Source organism: Calypte anna, chromosome 20 (assembly GCF_003957555.1).
Source record: "Calypte anna isolate BGI_N300 chromosome 20, bCalAnn1_v1.p, whole genome shotgun sequence".
NCBI classification, from domain to species: domain Eukaryota; kingdom Metazoa; phylum Chordata; class Aves; order Apodiformes; family Trochilidae; genus Calypte; species Calypte anna.
In genome coordinates, this window is record NC_044265.1 from 9552426 (window position 1) to 9571958 (window position 19533).

A 19533-nucleotide genomic window follows, 5' to 3' on the forward strand; every position below is an offset into this window, starting at 1 on the left:
CTAGTGGAAGTTTAGGCCTGATTAGCTTTTTGAACTTTCTAGGCAGCACCTTGATTTCCTTTAGGAGGTTTACAGAGGCACTGATGTATTTACATTGTCCAAAGATGCTTCCAATCTGTAGGATTTCAGTTCCTCACTCAGAGATGCTGAGGGCAGCTGTGACTTGGCTGTTTATCATAGATGCTCTTGTCTGCAGGTTCCAGACAGAGATGGTCTTTTGCCTCCAGTTGTTCTGGTGGCTGTAGCTGTTTGTTCCAGGTCCCACCTTGGGGCAGTTAGGAAGCTTGCAGAGTGTGGGTGCTGAGACCAGGCTGCTTCTGCAGATGCTTGAGTTGCCTGGGTTGGAAACTGAGCACATCTGGCAATGTGGCAAGTGCACACCGAGGCCTCTGGCCAAACCCTACCAGTGTCATGGCTTCCACTTTCCCATGAGCCTAATCTTGCTACTGAGAAGACTGATGGGAAAACACCAATTGACTTAAATGAGATTAGATTTAGATCATCAGAAACAAGTTTCCAATTTATTTCATAGGCAGTAATTTTTTTTCTTTCTTTCTTTGCTTGTTCTTTTTAAAGCGAGGCATCTGGTCTGGATTTGGTCTGTGATTTAAAGGAAGAGCAGTGACTGATTTCCAGAATCAGGCAGTTGTGCTAATTTATCTTCTTTCTCTAACTCTTCTCTAAGACAAGACATGGAGCCAAGTCCTCACTGCAGCTGCATCACCCTATCCACTCACTGCACAGAGAACCACCACCAGGGATTTATTATGTTCTGGACCCATCTGTTGGAGGTTTAGGTTTTTGAAGTTTGGAGATTTAGAGCTGGGTGTGCTGAGAACCTGGTGTTTTATTAGACAGGATTTTCTTTTTTTATCTGTCTGGTCAAATTTATGTCAATCCTCCTTTTGTAATAGCAACTTATGCCAAAGTGTTGAATTGGTTTGTGATTGGTTACTGCTACTTTGTATTCTTATTCACAACTTTAACTGAGTTTTAATTACATAAGTGTGATGTTTGTGTAACCTGTAACTTTAAAAGGAGGAAAAAGAAAAGCCTTGAGGGGACATTTCCTTGCTCCTGGTTCCAGCTTGTTGGTGTGGCTCTTGAAAGGGTTTTATTATTTTAGGGTTTTTTAAAAGGTGAAGCAAGTAGTAGAGCAGGAGTTTTACCATAAACACTGATCCTGGGAAGTAATGTTTCCTAGCTTGTTTCTAGCTGAGTCTGTGTGGTGCTGGGTGTATGGCCCAGCTCACAGCACCTCCTGCATTTGGGTCTCCACGTTTTTGAAACGGCGTTGGAACTTGTTCAGTGAAGTCAATGGACATTTTCCAAACAGGAGCAGGATCTTTAGCTGGCTTTCACAACTCTGCTTTGAATATTCCAGCTAAACGTTAGGTTTAATCCCTGACTTTAAACATTTTGCTGCTTTCCTGTTTCGAGTTCATAGTGAATTCGAATTCTTTCCGGTTGCTGGAGGAAATTTCTTTCCTCGTGACAACAAAAAAGTATACCCAAAAAGTCTTGCTCTTTGAAATTATTTTTTTCAGTTTTTTTCTAATTAGAAAATCTTTTTTTTATTATTATTCTTAGACTAAACTGTCCTTTGAACTTGCTATACTTTAAAACTGGAAATTGCATGTAATTTATCTTCGTTTCAATTTCATAAGCAAAAGCAAACAGAGGGATCAAAGTAATAATTCTCTAACAAAATACCTGTTCACTCCAGGTATATTTTGATCACTTATTTTATTGCAAACTGTATTACAGGAACTACACATGCTTATTAGTCACGGCACATTCTCACCTTGGACAGATTATTATTTTTTAACTTACAATCAACATTGGTGAGTTTGCAATCTTCAGAAAGACTCATTTGCAAAAGTATGTATTGGAGGAGCCAATTTTGTAGGCAGATTTGATTTTAAATGATTTCTCTGGCTTGTTTCAGTTTACAAGCTCATTGTCTGCAATAAACTAAAACAAAATATGTTCAAATGCCACTTAAATCCAGAAACTGTTCCATTGTCTGAACTTTCAGAAGCCTGGTCCTAAAAACTGTTTTAGACTTTTTTTGAAACCCGTTGCTGGAGTGCTAACCTTTTCCCCTCCCCCCCATAGCCGTACAAAAACCAATCCTTAAAAATAACCTTTTTTTTTTTTCCTTTCCTACCAATCTAATGACAGCCACATGCTCGTACGACCATGTTCCTGTATTTTTTTAAGATTACATTGGAGCTGTCATCAAAATAGAGCACTGAGATGGCATTGAGTTGTGTAGGAGCACAGCAGGGTTTCGGCACAGTCTCTGGGTTTATAAAGTGAACCTGGGGAATGAAAGCAGACGCATGTTAAGATTTACTTTTCCCCTTTCCTCCCCCATATTTTCTTTCCCAGGCAACCTTCTGTCTGTTCCACACACTCAGACATGTTTTGAACACCTGGCTTTGTGTACAAATGGCTCGAGATGTCCACTGCATGTACAGAGGCTGACGCACACACCCAAGTCAGATCTAGTTGGAAATCTTTCAGTGAAGCAGGTTTTCATTAGAAAATTCCCATTTTTCAAGGCAGGGTTTTGCAGAAGTGTACCAATTATGATAAACTCTGTGGGGTGTGCAGGTTTTTTGCAGGGCCCCTGTCCCTGCATCTGGCAGCACCGAGACTCAGCTGGGGCCAAGGTCTCTGGGTCCCCTGTGCTCCCTGCTGTGGGACCTCTGAGGAGAGGGAGGAAAAGCAAATAAAAAGCACTCTACCAGGAGAAAACCACACAGATATTTCTTCCCTTGGAAGAAATGCAGCTGGTTTTCCTAATAGATTTTTTCAATATTGTCCTTAGATGTGCTCAGGACATGAGATGGAGATGAAAAGGTGGAGTGAGCCTCCTTGTGAAATGCAGATCTTCACAGAAGATCTGGGCTGGACCTGAGCTGGGCAAGGGCGGGTGTCCAGGCAGGTCAGATGGGGATATTGCATAGCTGGGGTACTTGGGACAAGTGTGCCTTCTGGGCCATGCCAAGAGCTGTGGTGCATTGGTTTTGGTGATACAGCTGGGGCTGGGTAGCCCCTGACCATTGGCCCCTCTCATCACAGCAACTGTGTCATGAGGACACAACCAGCTCAGGGCTCCCATCTGGACATCTTTGCACAATTTCTTAATACAAACACACCCACAGAGCAGCTGGGCCATGCAGTTTTGGGAATCACTGACCCCTTCCTCAGTCTGCCCCCAGATCCCCTTTCTGCAGCAGCACCCTGTGGGGCCTTTTTCCAAGAGGTGCTGAGAGTGGGTCTCAAGTTCTGCTCTTTCCTTCCCATGCAGTGGGACTGTACCACTGCTCAGATGTCTATCTTAGGGCCTTTTTAAACTAGAGAGAGCATGTCAATACTTGCAGCAAAGACAGGGTAATTCCTAGCCAACTATTAATTCAGGCCACTTGGCTAAACATGTTGAGCCAGATGCTGCAGGCATCTTGATGAGCTCATGCAGACCTTCCTTCTCTTGTTAGCTTAGAGATTTTTTGTGTGTGTATAAACTTAGTCCTGAGTAGTACCTAGCAGATATAACTCCACCAGGAGCTACAATGCACCTACCAGTGTCTGCACAATGGCATGGTTTGTAGCATTCATGTAGGAATTCAAGGGGAAAGCACATTCTCCTTCACAGTAATAGGCAGCGTAGCCCTCCGGAGCGATGATCCAGTCCTTGGTTACATTGAAGATGTTGGATTGTGGAGAAATATTGTTCAGTGAAACAAAAATGTAAAGCAGCACATGAAATTGTCAGTTCATACACTCACAGTTAGTGCAAAATAAAAAACTGATACCCTGGACTTGCTAATGCTACCTCATACACCTCTTAAGCAGTTGTTTTGCTTCCCCCATCACTGAAATGCCAGGTACAAGCTTTCAGAAATGAAAGTGTCTTTAACCAGATCTAAAAGAACTGATAGATGAAAATAGAGAGCTGTGTGTGCATCTAGCAATGCCAGAAGACTTTCAGAGCCACGGTTTCTCAAAAGGACCTAAGTGTGTTGAGTTTCTAGCCAGCCTGACTCTAAATATTTGTATACAAAACTTTGCAAAAGCACTTCTTAAGCATGCTAAAGGCAGTATGTTAAGTTTTGTTCCCCGGGGATTTTAAAAAAAAAAAAAAAAAAAAAGCAGTTACTGAGTTATTGGCTTGCTCTCACTATAGCAGCTGGGTAAGTGATGTGCAAGGGCAGCTCAGCTGACAGCCTGGTCACACAGAGCCTTACCTGCCACCCGAGGTCCCTGAAGCTGACATAGAGCTCGTGCTTCTTGCAGGCTTGTCTCTGGTCACTGCTGCTGTTCTCTGCACAGGGAGAAAAAGGTGCCATGAGGCTGAGCTGCCCCAGCACCCACAGCCCCCAGCAAAGCCCCAGCAGGGACTGAGGCCTCACTGCTCTTCTGTTGCTCCTGTGGCTGGTTTGTGTTGTTTTGTTTTGGTTTTTAACATTTGCTGGTTTAGTAATAAAATAATGTCTGGGCTCAGTACATATGAAAAGCCCCTCTGGCTTTTTGTGCAAAGCCACAAAAGGTCTGGGAAAATAGTGGGGTTTTTTGTTTGTGTTTTGTTTGGTTTGGTTTGGTTTGGTTTGCTTTGTTTTTTCTGGGCTTCCTGTTAGCAAAAAAGCAGATCTCTCTTGATTATTGTCTACTATATAAAAGTAGAACCAGTGGAAGGAGTGATAGGAAGCAGTACCCTTAAAGGATTTCCTAAATTCCTGTCTTTGAATCACCCGCATTACTGGTGAAGGTTGCATCTTCAGACTTGCAGAGATAACATATTACATAAAGATAACATGAAATCTGTTCTGTCCAGTGCAGCTGCATCCATATTACAGAGTTCTCACAATGAGTGACAATCCTGAAGCCAAAGGAATAAAGCATGGGTCTGAATTCTGGATCTGAGCAACCACACCTATCACCACATTTTAAAAGCTGTGTCCATCCTGGACCTACAGGCTGAGCTGGAGACCCAAGTAGAAGTACCAGGAAATATTTTTTTTAAACTCTTATTGTTGGACATTAACTCAACATGGGGTCCCCAAGATGCAAGTAGGACATTGGTTACAGGGACTTTTATAACCTACTCACAGACATGACAAATATTTTGTCCACTACCCATATTTTAAAAGTTGAATTTCTAGAGCAGATAGGTGATAAAAATGCAGACTTAAATGCAGACCATCTATGCTTAGGGTACTACAAAACCCAGAGGTCAGAAATACAAGCCATTGCAAAGCATTTTAAGAGACTTAAGGATTTCAGTGACAGGTATAGAAAAACACATGTGGGTAGAACAGAGAAGTCACCCCTATTAACAGGGCTGCAGAAAAAACATCATTAGGTCTAGGAGAGGAATGACCTGATTAAATATTGTGAAGCTGCAACAAGACTGATGGGAGAGAGTTCTCCTATGGCCTTGCAGGTAACCCCAAGTAGCCAAAGCCAGAGGCAAGTTGCATAAGATGATTATTATGCCCTAAATTGTCCTTTGCCTTCCACCTCTTGCAAGCTCTCCTTCTGCTCAGTGAACACTTGGAGAAATAGAGCTGGAATTTGCCACTGCCCTTGCAGAGCTTGCCTGGTGCTGTGGTTCCTGCTAGGAAGGTCACCAAGGGCCCATTATTCTGAGGTATCTCATAATTAAGCCACATTTCTATTTCAAATGCCTGGAGTTTTTTTCCATATTAGGAAGCAGAGCTCCCCCCAAAATAACTTCATTTTTCCTGCACTTGCGTCTTAGGAATGGCTTTTCCTCTTCCATGCAAAACTTTTGGGACTACTAACCTTCTTTTGGAGAAAAAGTTAAAATCACAAATTTTTGAAAGCTGCAGCACTTTGATTCAGATCCACTGAAATATACTATAATTTAACTTTATATGTTTATTATTTTTATATTTATATATTATAATTTTGATCACTTACTCATTGCTTTAATGTAATCATCTTACATTTCAAAATGAGAATATATTTGTGGGACAAAAGGAGATTTTCTGGTTAGGTGCTTTTTTTTTTTTAATTGGATTAAGGAATCCCTCAGTTTAACATTGGTTCAAATCCATCTTTTTTTTTTTTTTTTTTTTTTTTTTTTTTTTTTTTTTTTAAGCAATCCTTAATTCCAAGTAGGTTCAAACCCGCAGCTGAACACAAGCAGTAAACAGAAAAGACGAGAAACAGACAAATGTGGGAAAAACTTTTCCCCCATTACCCCGCACCCAAAACACTGCCCCAGAACCCACACTGTACCTGCAATGTTTGACACCCGGAAAGCCTCCTGGGTCTTTGGTGGTTTGGATCTGTTCTGGCTCCTTTGCTTCCCTCCCGTGGAGCGGATGCTGCGGAGATGGACCTCGGTGGCTTTGAAGAAGGCTACTGTGAAGGGCTGCTTGTTCTGAGGGCCGTGCCTTCCTATAAGACCTGCCAGTTTGGGATTGATGCTTTGCCCTTAATAACAGAATGGACTGATTAGAGGCCCTGCAGTAATTTTTCATTTTCAGCAGACATAGTAAGGATAACAAGGAGCAGAGCTGCTGGCTGGCTGGCAAGGGTGATCCCTAGGCACATCTGTATGCATTGATCCACCAAGGACCTGGACCTAATCAGCAAAGCTGCTTCTGACAAGAGCAGCTCAGCACAGCTAACTTCATTTTAAATCTGCATGTAAAAGTTACATAAAATAGCCCTATATATAATTATTTTACCCTAAATACGCTTAGCATTAACTTTTCCTGCATTCTTTAGAGGGGTTTCTTTAAGTTCACCAACATATAATTTGAAGTGATCCTATAAAACTAGCCATAAAACTCAGCCCATAGGAACACTAAATTCCCACTGGAAGGTTATTAAGTTAAAATAAAAATGCCTTGTATGAAATGCTGACAGAGTTCCAGATATGTTGTAACTGCGAAACAAATATTTCAGATGTTAGAGCAATAAGCAAAATGGCTCTTATCTCAGCACTACTGTACCTGAGAACCTCGTTCTACAACTGTTGATTACTGTTCATGCTTCCTTCATCCTGGGCTTTTAAAATATTCTTATTTTTGGTAAAAGATTAGGTGTTTTCTCTGTAGAATGAAATATATACAAGAGACACAAGAAGTGGGTGGCAGTAGCAAATCTATTCCCCTTGTTGCCTCTAAAGGGTGTCTGGGTGCTACTGGGAAATAGAGGGGCTATACCCAGGGTTATTCTGTTACAAGCTACTGAGTACTGCTGCTAAGTCAAAGTTATGGCCATGGCTTTTGTGATCCTTTTATTAAGGACACAGTTGGGCCTTGTCAGCCACAAATCAAATACACAGAAGATGACACTTTGAGAAGCCCCAAGAGCAGAGCAGGTGAGGGGCAAGGGACCCCAGACAAAGATTTCCTTGTCTTACTGGTTTGTGACTATTGTGTGAGAAGCAGCAGGTAACCTGAAGTATTTATTTCTAGGTAATGTTCTATAGCTGCTAGTCTTAAGATGAGTGAAGTATATGACAAGGATATTAAATTGTTGTCTTTATGGAAGTGTTTCCATCTTTGCTCTTGCAAGTTACCGGAAGATTGGTAAATGTGACAGCCCCAGAAAAGGGGGCTGAGCTCAAAGCCTGAGCTGGAGTCCATTCTCTAGCTTTCTAAAAGTGTGCAGCCCAGTGAGCAAGTCCCAAGCTGCTATGTTTGGGGTTTGTGGAGAGGACTCAGGAGGTGCTGGAGGGGGAGTGTGGCAGCTGGAAGTGCCTGGTGTGGCCAGGTCCCACAGCACATGCAGCTGGGCTGAGCCTTCTGAACTAGATAAAGTGAAATTCATCTCAAACAGGGCAGCAGGAAAGCAGGGGTGAACGTAGCAGATGCAAAAACTCATGTACATAGATTTATATGTGGACACTTCACTTTCTGCTTAAACTCCATTCTGGAAACTAATCCAAAGAGTTTTCTTTCTAAGCATTTGAGGCTGAGCCCACAAAGTGCTTCAGCAAGTAGCTAATTCTAAATATATAAGTAGTTCCACTTGTGCTCAGGCTTTGCCAGATAGAAGCCTTATTTCCTGAAGACAGGCTCAGCTGCAGGAGTTGGACCTCACTGAGCACTGCTCCTCTGGCTTTTCCTGCCCCTTCAAAGAAGCCTTTCTGCTTCCCAAAGCTGTTTAAACCAGCAAGCACATCTATGGCTCTGGTTTGCTCAGGGTCAAGTGTTCCACCTTTGCCATGTCCCTAGCGACAAGGTCAGCAGCATGCAGGGAGGGGACCCAGCTGCACATTCAGATGTTTAATGGGTTTGCATTAGTGCAGCAAAAAGCAGCATTTGATCAATGATTTCCTCATGTGACACCAACATGTCACATCCAGGACCACTGTGGTGGCAATGTTTCCTTAAGAGGAAAAAAGGCACATAGTGCTCTGTATGTAAATAGCATGTTTCTTTTCAATACAGATGAGAACCTTTCTAACTTTCCTGTCCATCCAGAAAGCAAGGTTAAACCCAAGGATATGTCTAGTCCGCAGTAGACAATGACAAACTTTTCCCAAAAGAAATGAAGCTGTGCTCTTGAACCAGAGGGTATGGCTTTATCTGCTTTTATGTAGCTACTTTTTTAATACTGTCAGAAATGGGTTCTTAAGTAATAATCTAAATAAACCTAAGCAGGCAGCTGCTGTTGCCATTTGCTGCTGCAGAGCATCAAGGCATCTCAGTGCTGGGCTGAGAGCTCAGTGAAGGCTCCTGAGTCACTCAGACATTTCTTTAGCTTGCTGCTTGAACTGATCCCCATTTTCTAAGAGTAAACAAATACCCTTTGATTCCACCCTAGTAATACATGTTGATAGACTTATTTGGCAGGATTATAAAGAAATAAAAAGATAAGTTAAATCAATTTCTTTTGTATAGTTTCTTTTGGATGGTGTTCATTATGTCAGATTTGTTTTTACATAGACTGTTTTGTCCTTGTGGTTGGAGATCTCTAGATGTAATGGCAGGTACAAAGAAAAAAAAAATTTAATTTTTTTTCCTAATTCACTTTAAGCTTTGGGGGTTGCCTGAGCATGTAGTGTGGCATCAAACTCCTGCTGTGTTTGCAGCATATGATTTTCATGAAGTTGGCATAAAAGCAGCTTTCTTGTTAGTTCATACAGTTGGTCTAATGTGAACTTGTGGAGCAAGGAAAGACACATCCTTGCAATTTAAAATAGAAAAAAATGTACAAGTATGATGAGCTGCGAGTATAAAGGTGTGCTGCTAGGGGACCTGGTTACAGAAGAAAAGCAAAAATTGGGTCCTGTAACTTTTTATTTATTTTTTAAACACTTCTAAGTATTTTGTTAATCTATATTGAGAAAGCAGCCAGTTACTTTTTATATCATTTAAACCCTTTACACACTTGACTAGATTCTTCAGGAACATAAAAAGAAACCAGATTACTAATTTTCCTGGAGTCAAATAAGAGATAAGAATTCACTTATCACTGAAAGTGGGAACTTCTGTCTTTGCAAGCTCTATCTGTGATAGATCAGGCTGTATACTTTTAAGGATCCATCCCTGACTGCTCCAGCAGAGCAGAGTTACTGTAAGTCTGAGCATTTCCTTGGATGCAGGATCCTGAAAGGTCTCCACTGGAATCTGTAACATTCATAAATCATCTGCCTTCCTCCTTAGTGCTGAAAAACAGGATTGTCTTTTGCTGTAAAATAAGTAGGTAGGATTAGGGGAGGACAGTGATAAGAAAGCTTTATTTTGGTGTAAGAGTGTGAGTGCCTATAGTGCTTAGAGATATTAAACCTACTTCCAGCTGCCACTTTTTGTGGACTTTGGGCTCTATCTTGATGGTTTTCCTATGTGTGAACCAGAACCAAACAAATGTCCCATCATCATGGACACAGCTTCTGTGCTTCCAAGTATTTAATTTAGGAGGCAAACTGAAAACTAAAACCAAGTGTTTGAAAACAGATTAAGCTAGTCTTGGCTTGCTAATTTGCCTTACTGTTTTATCTTTAAAAGTTAAGACAAAGTTGTAAACCAGGCTGAATTTGAATCTTTATGCAAAGGTGAGAAAAGGCATCTGTCATTAGGGTGGGGACGAGTAACTTCCATGGTGAAGTTCCTGCTTTGCACCTGTGTTTGAGTTTCTGCAGCCAGTGATGGCTCAAAAAGGGCAGGTTAAAACAAACCCTGTGCACCTCTGTGTGTGCAGGTCTCACATGAGTAACATCACCCTTTTCTGCAGGTCACCTCCTTCAAAACTGCTTTGCAGAGTCTTTATGCAAAATACCTCCTTGCTGGAAGTGTTTAGAGGACTGCGTAACAACCAGTAGCAAGTGATATCATAGATGTCTATCTGAAGAGTGAAAGAATGTCCTCAGATAACTACATTCAGAGTATTTGTAATAGTTTTGAGCTGAGTTTTCCTTAACCTCTCCCATGGGGCAGCCTGGCAGTTGCAGTCTCAGATGATCCCAGGTCCTGGGAAGATGCAGAATACTTTGGCTTCCTTGCACAAGTCTCCAAGTGAGCATCAGTATCTTAACTCTAAGACAAAGCAGTATGACTTTTTAGTTAAGACCTGGTTCAGAAAATTCTGCACTTGATTCTAAACACATCCTTTTGGGAGATATTGCAAAGCCAGGTCTTCCCACCCATTCCCAAACCTCAGGGGTTTGTACCATAAGCATAGTGCAGACCTTAGAATCCAGACCAGGCACAATGTTACCAGTAATTTTTACTGCCACAAAGGAAACTGAAATGATTCCTAGGTGTTTCCTGAGTTTGACGTAAATTTTTTGCTAATTAGCACCAGCCTTCTACATCACTCAGTTGTCTCTTCACACGTAGCAAAGTTTCTAACTCACCTCAACTGGATTGCTCTACCTGCACAAGAAATATAAACCTTGACAGGGATATGTACACAGCTAACACTGAAATGTCTGCAGACACAGACAGGTTACAGTCTCTTTAAAGCATTTGAGTATGCCCTCAACCTGAAATATGTCTACTATTTTACTGTTATTATTACTTTCCTCTTAGGCAAATCCAGGAAAAATGCACTTAAGACTCCCGTTCAAAGGAAGGAGCACTGAGTGCTTAAGGCTTCCCTGGCTGGGAATCCTACACCTCAATCAGAGACTGTTTGATTGCTCTTGGTGTCTGACACTCACCATCGATGCCTTCCACAGAGAGCTGCAGGCCAAGGTTGTGTTGGGGATTTACCACCCAGTGATTACTGGTTGCAGTAATGTCAAACACCAGCCACCCTTCTTCTGCAGCCCAGATTGTTCGAGAGTCGAGCAGGAACAAATCTGAATCCCTAAAAAAAAAAAAAAAAAACAACAGCATAATTCCCAGTTACCAGGCTTTCCACTGGAATCTCTATAGGCGTTCACATCCATGCTTTAGGCAACACGCCTGCTTGGAGCTGGGCAGCTTTCCCATCTAATCACCTTCAGATAAAGCCCTGTTCCTTAAAAAAGGGAGGATGGGTTGAAGCAGAGTTGAGGTGGTTTTGGGTTACTTTGCTGTTACAGTTAACCTCAGAGCTGCTGATGAAACTGCAGCAAAAAGGGCTTGCCAGGCACAGATTTGCAAAATTATTGTTTGCATATGCAAACTTGGTAATTGGGCAGACAATGCTGCTCATTACCCTTTCCACACATCATTTCCTGACTTTTGTGCATAATTGTAGCACTGGTGCAAGCCAGCTGGAACACTGGTGTGTGTACATTAACATATGTAATTGTTTTTTCAATTTATTTGTCTGACGTTACAGGTGGTTGAGGCAAAAACCCACTGCACAGGCACAGATCTGCATCACTTTGGATGGCAATTTTCTTATCCATTTGTTGCCTAATTTTTTTAAAGGCTGTTGTTGAATTATTCTAGTTGAAGAATTAATACCAGAAAATGAGAAAGATCTGAAATAGAGAGGACTTTGGACATTTGAAAAGGGTGAAATAATTCTAGATTTACAAAACATTTCCTGGGAAATTTATGAAAATGAAAATTTGAGAAAACACAGATTCTCTAAAGGAAGGAATCTTCTCTTACCAGAAATTAGGAGATAAGACTTGGACAAAAATAGTGGGGAAAAAAATTGGAGAGTTGTACAGTTCTTTAAAAAAAAATAACTTTAAAAGGAGAACAAAGAAACTGTGGAAGTGTCTAGACAAGTCCTGTAAGAGCTGCTTCTGCACCTACAGTGCACAAACATGATAACTTGTTTAAGTGCAATTATATCCTTCTGAATGAAGAAATATCCTTGGAAAACCCTTTAATCATGTCCTCGAAGCTTAAAGAAGACCTTATTAATTTTGTCACCATTGATTTGTCAGTGCATATATCTACATATATATTTAACTTAATTTACACAGTGCCTCATGTTTGCACAAAATATCGACAGATTAAAAAGGAATCTAAGATGTGCTGGAGACATAGAGGCTTTTGTCTTGGAGCTTTTAGTGATTCTTTTTCCTGTGAGATATCAAGAAATTTGAGGCTTTTGTCCCACACAGCTGACTCAAAACAGAAATGGAGTTTTATTGCAATGTTTTTTTATCTAGCTTTCCTTTCAGCCTTTGTGGGCCAGGGCGTATAAGAGATGATGGTTTTCCTCCGTGAGCTAATGGATGTCATCGCCTCTGGCTCTGGGCTGGCTTAGAAGAAATTAAACTTCTGAAATGAGCTCCCTCAGAGCACGTGAGCACATCACCCAGTGTGTGTAAGAGGATTCTGTTGTTTCCTTACCAATGCACAATGCTGTTAACCTTTGGATGGGACACGGCTGAACACGCAGCACCAGCCAAGGCTGTGAGGGTGCAATTAATGCTGCCTGTGGCAGCCTCAGGGAAATCAGTGGCTTTCTGTACCAGCTCAGTTCAGAATGAGGAGGCAAGGGTTGATGCTTGCAAGAGATGTTTTGCAGGCATGGGGTTGTAGCAATTGCATTTCCTCCCTTTGTCCTGCACAGCCCAGCCATGGAAGTAGGCACAGGAGAGAGTTTTACTTTCCTTTAAACAAAGATTTGGTTTGTGGAAGAAGCTGAACTTCATCAGAACTGAACTTGCTGCAAGAGTTTCTTGCCAACACAAAGAGGATCCTATGGGGACTATTTTGGTTTGGGCAGTCAAAGTGGGTGGCTTAGGAAGGGGCTGTGATGTTCTCTGAAGCTCTGTCAGCTTTTGCACCTAGGACAGCTGAAGATACACACACATATTGGTTACAGGAATGTATGATGCTTGAACTCAATCTGGGGGACAAATTTCCTGGGGTTTCATCCCCACCCAGAAGCAATGGCCCCGTTCCCGCTGTGCATGATGCAGCTGCACAGACACCTCCCGCCCTTCCCTGTTTACAACACACTGAACAAAACCCATCCCAGAGGAGCTGGGGACGAGGGAGTAGTAGGGATTGGCCCGTCCCAATGGCTGAGTCCAAGTTTCCAGAAGTAAAGGGTTTTTATACTCACATACTGCATCATTTAAGCATGGCTCCTGACTGGAACTCATGATTCACACAAGGTTAATAGGGACTTGGCTTGCTTGGGTTTTCTCCCTTATACTTTGCAGGTTGAAGATAATAACAAGAATGGTAACTTTTGGGGGGGGTTTAGCTACAGCTCAACTGCAGTATTACTCAGAAAACCCGGCCTTTAGGTTTCCCATGCTGACATGATGCAATCAGGGTAACCAGACAACATACAGCATCAAGTACCAGGGTGAGTCAGGCTGGGCAATTGTACAATGCGTTTATTTTCCTGTAGTTACAGAAATGTGCAAACAATAGGCCTGGAGGGGAAGCCTAAAGTGAGGGAGATCAAAGGGACCCACAAAAGGGAAATGTCCTTCCCACACACGCTTGGAACATATGGACCCATAAAGACCCTGTGTCAGATGCTCTCTGGAGAAGTTCAAGCACTTCTAAACTGGTATTTTCCACTCTGGCCCACCAGCAGTGGCCATGGATAGGATGAGAAACCTGACTGATGTTGCAAGCAGGGGCTCCTGAGATTGTGATGCTTGTTTTGATGAAAAGAAATTTTTCATTCTTTTAAAAAAGAAAAACTTCCTTTTAAGTGAAAGGGCCTGCTCTGCAAAGACTTATGGCAAACAGGGCTAAATCATTAGCTAAGAGACAGCAAGCCCTTAGACATAATTGTTGGACAAGACATAATATGTTTTTATTGTTAGATTTAAACAAAATTTGCTCTGAGGGCTCCTATCTAATGAGTTGTTACATTAAATAGTGCTAGTGAAGTGTAATGCATCTGCTTTGGCTATTAGGTTTGAAATAAAGATTTAAGCACAAAAGGAAAAGTTTTCTAGTGCACGACTCACCCCCTGGTACTTTACCTACCAATGGGAGGGAATTGCTGTGAATGTGAATTATGGCTCTGCAACTAGGAGACAAAAATGCCTTTTGGTTCCTTGGCCCTGCATTCAATACCTTCATTTCAGAACTTTGGAGCATATGAGAAACTGTACTGAACTTCCTAAAAAATCAAGAAATGGGAAGAGGCACTTGATCCTCCTTTTACAGAAAATTAAGCTGGGACATGGAAATGTTAATATCTAGATTAAAGTTACATAAATTATGAAGTCTGGATCCAGACCACTAGTATGTTTTGCTGAGACCACATCAAAATGGCTCAGTGTTCAAAGTATTTCTATCAGCAAGAGTGTCAAAGTTTTTAGCAATGATAAAACTTAGGGTTTTCAGCTCAGTTTTCTCAAACATCAGGCTGTCGATGGAGCTTAAAATGAGGACAGGAGGTTGGCACTTCTCTACTTTTGGCAGTGTTGGGTGCTGGATGACAGAAAGGAGAGAAACCCCTGTTAGAAACAGTCAAAAAAATATATCTACTGGTCATATCTCTTCCTCACCATTTCCTTTCTTGGTGAAATTTGCCATTTCTGTATTTTGCCTCCTCTTATTTCTCCACTCACTCCCACAAACCTAATTTCTTCCATTCTTTTTCACTTCCACTGATTCCCTTTCTTAACCAACTTGTGTCACCCATCCTCTACAGCCCTGCTCACACACACAGAGTATTCTGGCAGCTTCAGCCCTTCAGCTGCTTTCCATACTTGTTATTCACTCTTAATTCCATAAAACACCAAGTTTACTAAGGAAACACCTGAGGCACAGATATGTTAAATGTCCTGTTGACTTGGCACATGAACCACAGCAGCATAACTCTACTCTGGACTGGTATTCTGACCCTAGAAGGGCTGTCTGGGTCACAGGCATGGTGTTTACTAACAGGCAGCCAAGGACAGAGCTGATGTGGGGGGATAGTCACCCAGGTTTGAGCAGGTGGAGGGAGGAGAAGGAAGAAAAGGCAACCTGAGAGGGTGAGAGGAGATCTGGGGTTTGAAGACATCTGTTTGGATTAAAAAAACCTGCAGTATCCAGCTTCCAGTTTGTTTGGTGTCATTGCTTAAAGTCAGCTGCAGCTGTCCAAAGACAAGCTTAGGAAAATATTTTTCAGACTTTCCTATTTAGAGAGGGCCCCAGTATCTCCTTGGGCCTCTTCCTGGCATGTTTGCAACACCCTCTGTACATGGACCTGATGCAGCCCTCCTCCCACACCTTCCCTTCCCTGTGCCTGGGATCCCCTGCTTATCCTTCCCTCTGCCTCTCCCTTCCCAAACACAGCCTGGGGGCTTCTCCAGGTGAAGGGATGGCCATGGCAGGGAATGCAGGGTGCTGGAGGGGGTTTCCAAGGACTGGCTGTGCTGTAGTGAAACATCTGTGTAAATTTTGTTGAATCCTAGGGAAAATTAAAATAACATTTCAGCAGATTCTTAATTCTGTCTTTTATGCCTCTAGTATTTGTATTCCCCTTCCTATGAGGTGCTTGAGAAGGATGACATTGAGATTTCTGAGACTGATTAAAAGTGGCAGTGGGAGTTTGTTGCAGGCAACATCTTTCCTAATTCTGAAACATCTTGTAAAAGCAGTGCTGAGAGAAATGAGGTTACATACATTTCTGTCACTTTATACAGCTGTTTCTGTTCAGCACGGAATCACTATTCATTAGTGCATCACTGAGCTGAGCAAGAACCCACCAGGGTATGCAAAATGCCTCCTGCAGCTACCCAAGTGCCTGTGAAGCTTTGTGCCTTGCTAAGTGAGTTCAGGATTTCTCAGAGGTTTTGCAAGCAGCAGTGGCTTTTAGGAAGGTTCTGAAAGAGATCACTGGATGCAGCTCTCTTCTTGGAGAGCTACAGGGTTTCCATGCTTAAGTTCCTTTGCTGCTGTTCTCAAGAGGATAAGAGTACAGTTATCCACTGACTTGCAAATAAGTAACAACAAATGAAACCTATTGTCAGTACCTTTCTAGATGCTGCTGAAGTACTTGCAGATGCTGTCACGGTGCTTGGGCACAACACTATAAGAAACTGCATCCTTTGCTGCACCATCCCTAGAACAATCACACTGGTACTTTAAAAAGCTCCAAAAAGAAGGCACATCTGTGTTGCAGGGTGGGTGGGCCTAAGTGTTTCTTAAGCTAGGATTTCATGTTTCAACCCACAACATGGAAACAGACTCCAGTGAACTGGAGAAAGGGGTCTGCAGAGGGGCTCAGGTTTGATCCTGGTGCAGAAGTGGTATAGTCTGAGGCACAAACTAAAGCATTCCAGCTGCAAGTCAAACCCAGGAATGCATCCTGCAAGATCTTATTTTTCTGTGGGGCTGGTAACATGAGCATTCAAATCAGTCACTGCCTTTGAAGCCTGTGAAATCCATAACGGCCACAAAGTGAATATGGAGCAAGGACATTTCAATTACCAAAGCCTGGTCAAGTACCTGGCTTTATTCTCTCCAGTAACAAAACTCCCATCAACTTCAAAGGGGTTGGGATTTACTCTCCAGTGCAAGTGCTGGGCCAATGAAATTGGAGATGTAACTCTGGGATGAGGTATTTTTGCTTCTGAAGGTGCAGACAGATGGGCAGGATTGACCTCTGTTGTTGAGGGGAGTTACACAGTCTGCATTTCTTCTGCAGCTTCAGGTTAATAAATTGAGGATGATGCCCTGACTGATAATCTGCCCCAGAGCTCCATGGGTATTCCTTGAAAATACACGAGTTATAGCAATTGCAGTAGGAGTTAGGTATCCCACCTGCTTAGCTGCTGTTAGAAATTCCACTAATCTTCAGCTCTTGAGTCCCTTTAAAATTCTTGCTCTGGTCACCACTTACAACAGCAGCAAAGTCTGAAGGTAATGGATATTTCTTTTGCAAAGTAGCTCACACACTATTTCATTATTCCATTGTGAAAGTATCAAAGTTCATTTTTCTCAGGCTCACATCCATAAGCTTTACTTTGGCATGCTTAGGTGCCTGAGATAAATGACCTTCAAAACCCTGGAGATAGCCTTGTGCCTTGTGATGTGTGATCCCTAGACTGGAGTTGGCTTTGCTTTCCTGTAGTGCTCAGGCAGGAGGAGATGGAGGTTTGAGCAGTACCCAGCTCCCTCGTGGTAACTTTTAGTTCCCACTAACAGGGTTAGTGACCACAATCAGGGACTTCACATCCTGCTGCTCAGCACCCCTCTCAAGCCAGTCACTGACTTTATAAAACTCTTTCTCAGGCTTTGGGGTGATCAAGACCAAACAGAAGCTGGACATGAGTCACTGGACTTCACTTTATGCACACGAAAGCTTTGAGACATGTTATATTAGTCAAAACAGGAACTGTTTTCGCAGTGTTTATGATTAGGAACATTTTTGTTCATGAATGTACTTGTTTGCCTAAAGTGAATAACTGATGCTTTGTGCCTAAAGAATGCTGTACGTGCCTTCCTATAAAGGGGATGTTGCCTGTTTGAAAAGCTTGCCTTGCAATGCATTCAAAGATTTGGAAAGGACAGAAAGAATTTAGTCTGGTTCCCCTGTAAACACCTGTAATAATAAATTCAGTTTGACAGAGATATAATTTCTATTATTTAAAGTCCAGAGCAGCATCCCGGCTGTTACAGAGGACAGGGCTGGGCTCTCATTCTAATGCCACAGTTTTTAGGTATCTATCTGCCCACAACTGAGCAGGAGGATGGAGGAGAGCCTCCACCCTGTGTTCAAATGTCAGTATTATTGAGGGGCAGGATTTCAGAAATAGTCTGCTGTGGTTACAGCTGTTTGTCTGGAAAGACCTCTGCCTGTGCTTTTCACCAACGATAAATTGTAGACAAGAGATGTTGCTGGTTAGATACCTGCCAACCTGTCTGAACTCATAAAGCAAGTGATTAATTGTTGAACTGCTGGTAGTTATGGTTTATTTGAACTCAGGGCAGGCCATCTCACCCTTCAAACTGGAGGCTCGTCTGTCTGAGGTGTAAGCAAAAAATCAAGCCTTCAGCATTTACAGCTGTCTCTTTACCCTCAAAGAAAAAAGTCTGTGAGTCTCAGCTTGGGCTTTCCAGCTGCATCCCGTGCTGGTTTGGGGGCCCAAGGAGCTGTGCTTATGCTGGAAAGGCAATGCAGCCACTGAGCTGCTGTGCTTTGGTGCACCTTGTTGGGGGCACAGGAGAATCCCTGGTGTTTCAGGCTCTGCAAGACAATTCCAACAATGTTCTTGGAGGTCCCAGTGCTGCCCTCGACTTATCATAAGAGCACAAGGAGAGGGAAAACCATTTGGGTTTTTGTTGGCCATTGTACCTGTACTGTAAGGAGTGGAAGCTCCAAAGGCAAAGGCAAGCAAAGGTTTTCTTGCCTGTGTTGGGGGGAGGGTTTGGCTTTGTTTTGCTCTTGTTGCTAACAACGTCAGATGGGGCTGACTTTCCAGCCTGCTCAGGAAGAGACAAACAGCCAAGGAAGCATCAAAGTGAATGGGTGTTTTTTGATCAACAGTGGAGAGAGTTTGTTTTCTTTCTCCACTTGCCCAATGACACACTGACTTGGATGACTGGTCTGTGACAGAGCTGCTTGGAAAATGTCAGTGGAAAAATGCAGAAAAAGAGCAAATATTTTTACAAACGTTAGGGACAATATTTTTACCTTTGGTCAATCCAAACCAACAGGAATATTTTTTCAGGACAAACTGTTCAAAACTCACCATTGTCTGTGCCAAAATGTATGCAAATGGTGAACACACATGAACTTTTATTAAAAAGAGTGTTCCTGTGGTGAATATGATGCAGTAAAATTGCATTTGATCTTGTAGCTGGAACATCTGTATAATTAGCAAGATTCCTCACCTCTTCCAGTCTGTGGTTCAAAGGCCTGCCTTTTGCATACATTTTTTCCTTTAGGAATAAGAATTTGTGAAGGAGACAGTTTGCAAAATCACTTGATGCTCTGAGCAGTTGTTAAGTTGTACCTTGAAGCCCTCTCTACACATGGCTTTAACAAACCTGTGGATGTATCATCTTAAAATTAAGGTAATAAATGTCTGTTTGTAAGTTTCCTAGTGAGCACCTACCTTGCCAATTAGGATCTGAAAGAGAACTTCCCTGACATCTGATAAGGAAGGACATTTAGTGCAAGAAAAGGTTTCTGGCAATTCACTAATGCCCTGGCATGCTGGTGATGCCCTGGCAT

The 19533-nt window shown here is 42.3% G+C and overlaps 1 protein-coding gene across 1 annotated transcript in view; it reads right to left on the bottom strand.

Moving 5' to 3' along the window:
* Nucleotides 1-1731: 1731 nt before the first annotated feature.
* Nucleotides 1732-19533, bottom strand: part of BMP7 (bone morphogenetic protein 7) — a 43654-nt gene continuing 25852 nt past the window's right edge. The window contains exons 3-7 of the mRNA XM_008497841.2: nt 11156-11304; nt 6274-6471; nt 4257-4333; nt 3592-3702; nt 1732-2324 (exon numbers count right to left, since the gene is read on the bottom strand). Coding sequence (XP_008496063.2) covers nt 2175-2324; nt 3592-3702; nt 4257-4333; nt 6274-6471; nt 11156-11304 — 685 coding nt within the window. The 3' untranslated portion in view covers nt 1732-2174. The remainder of the gene's footprint in view (nt 2325-3591; nt 3703-4256; nt 4334-6273; nt 6472-11155; nt 11305-19533) is intronic.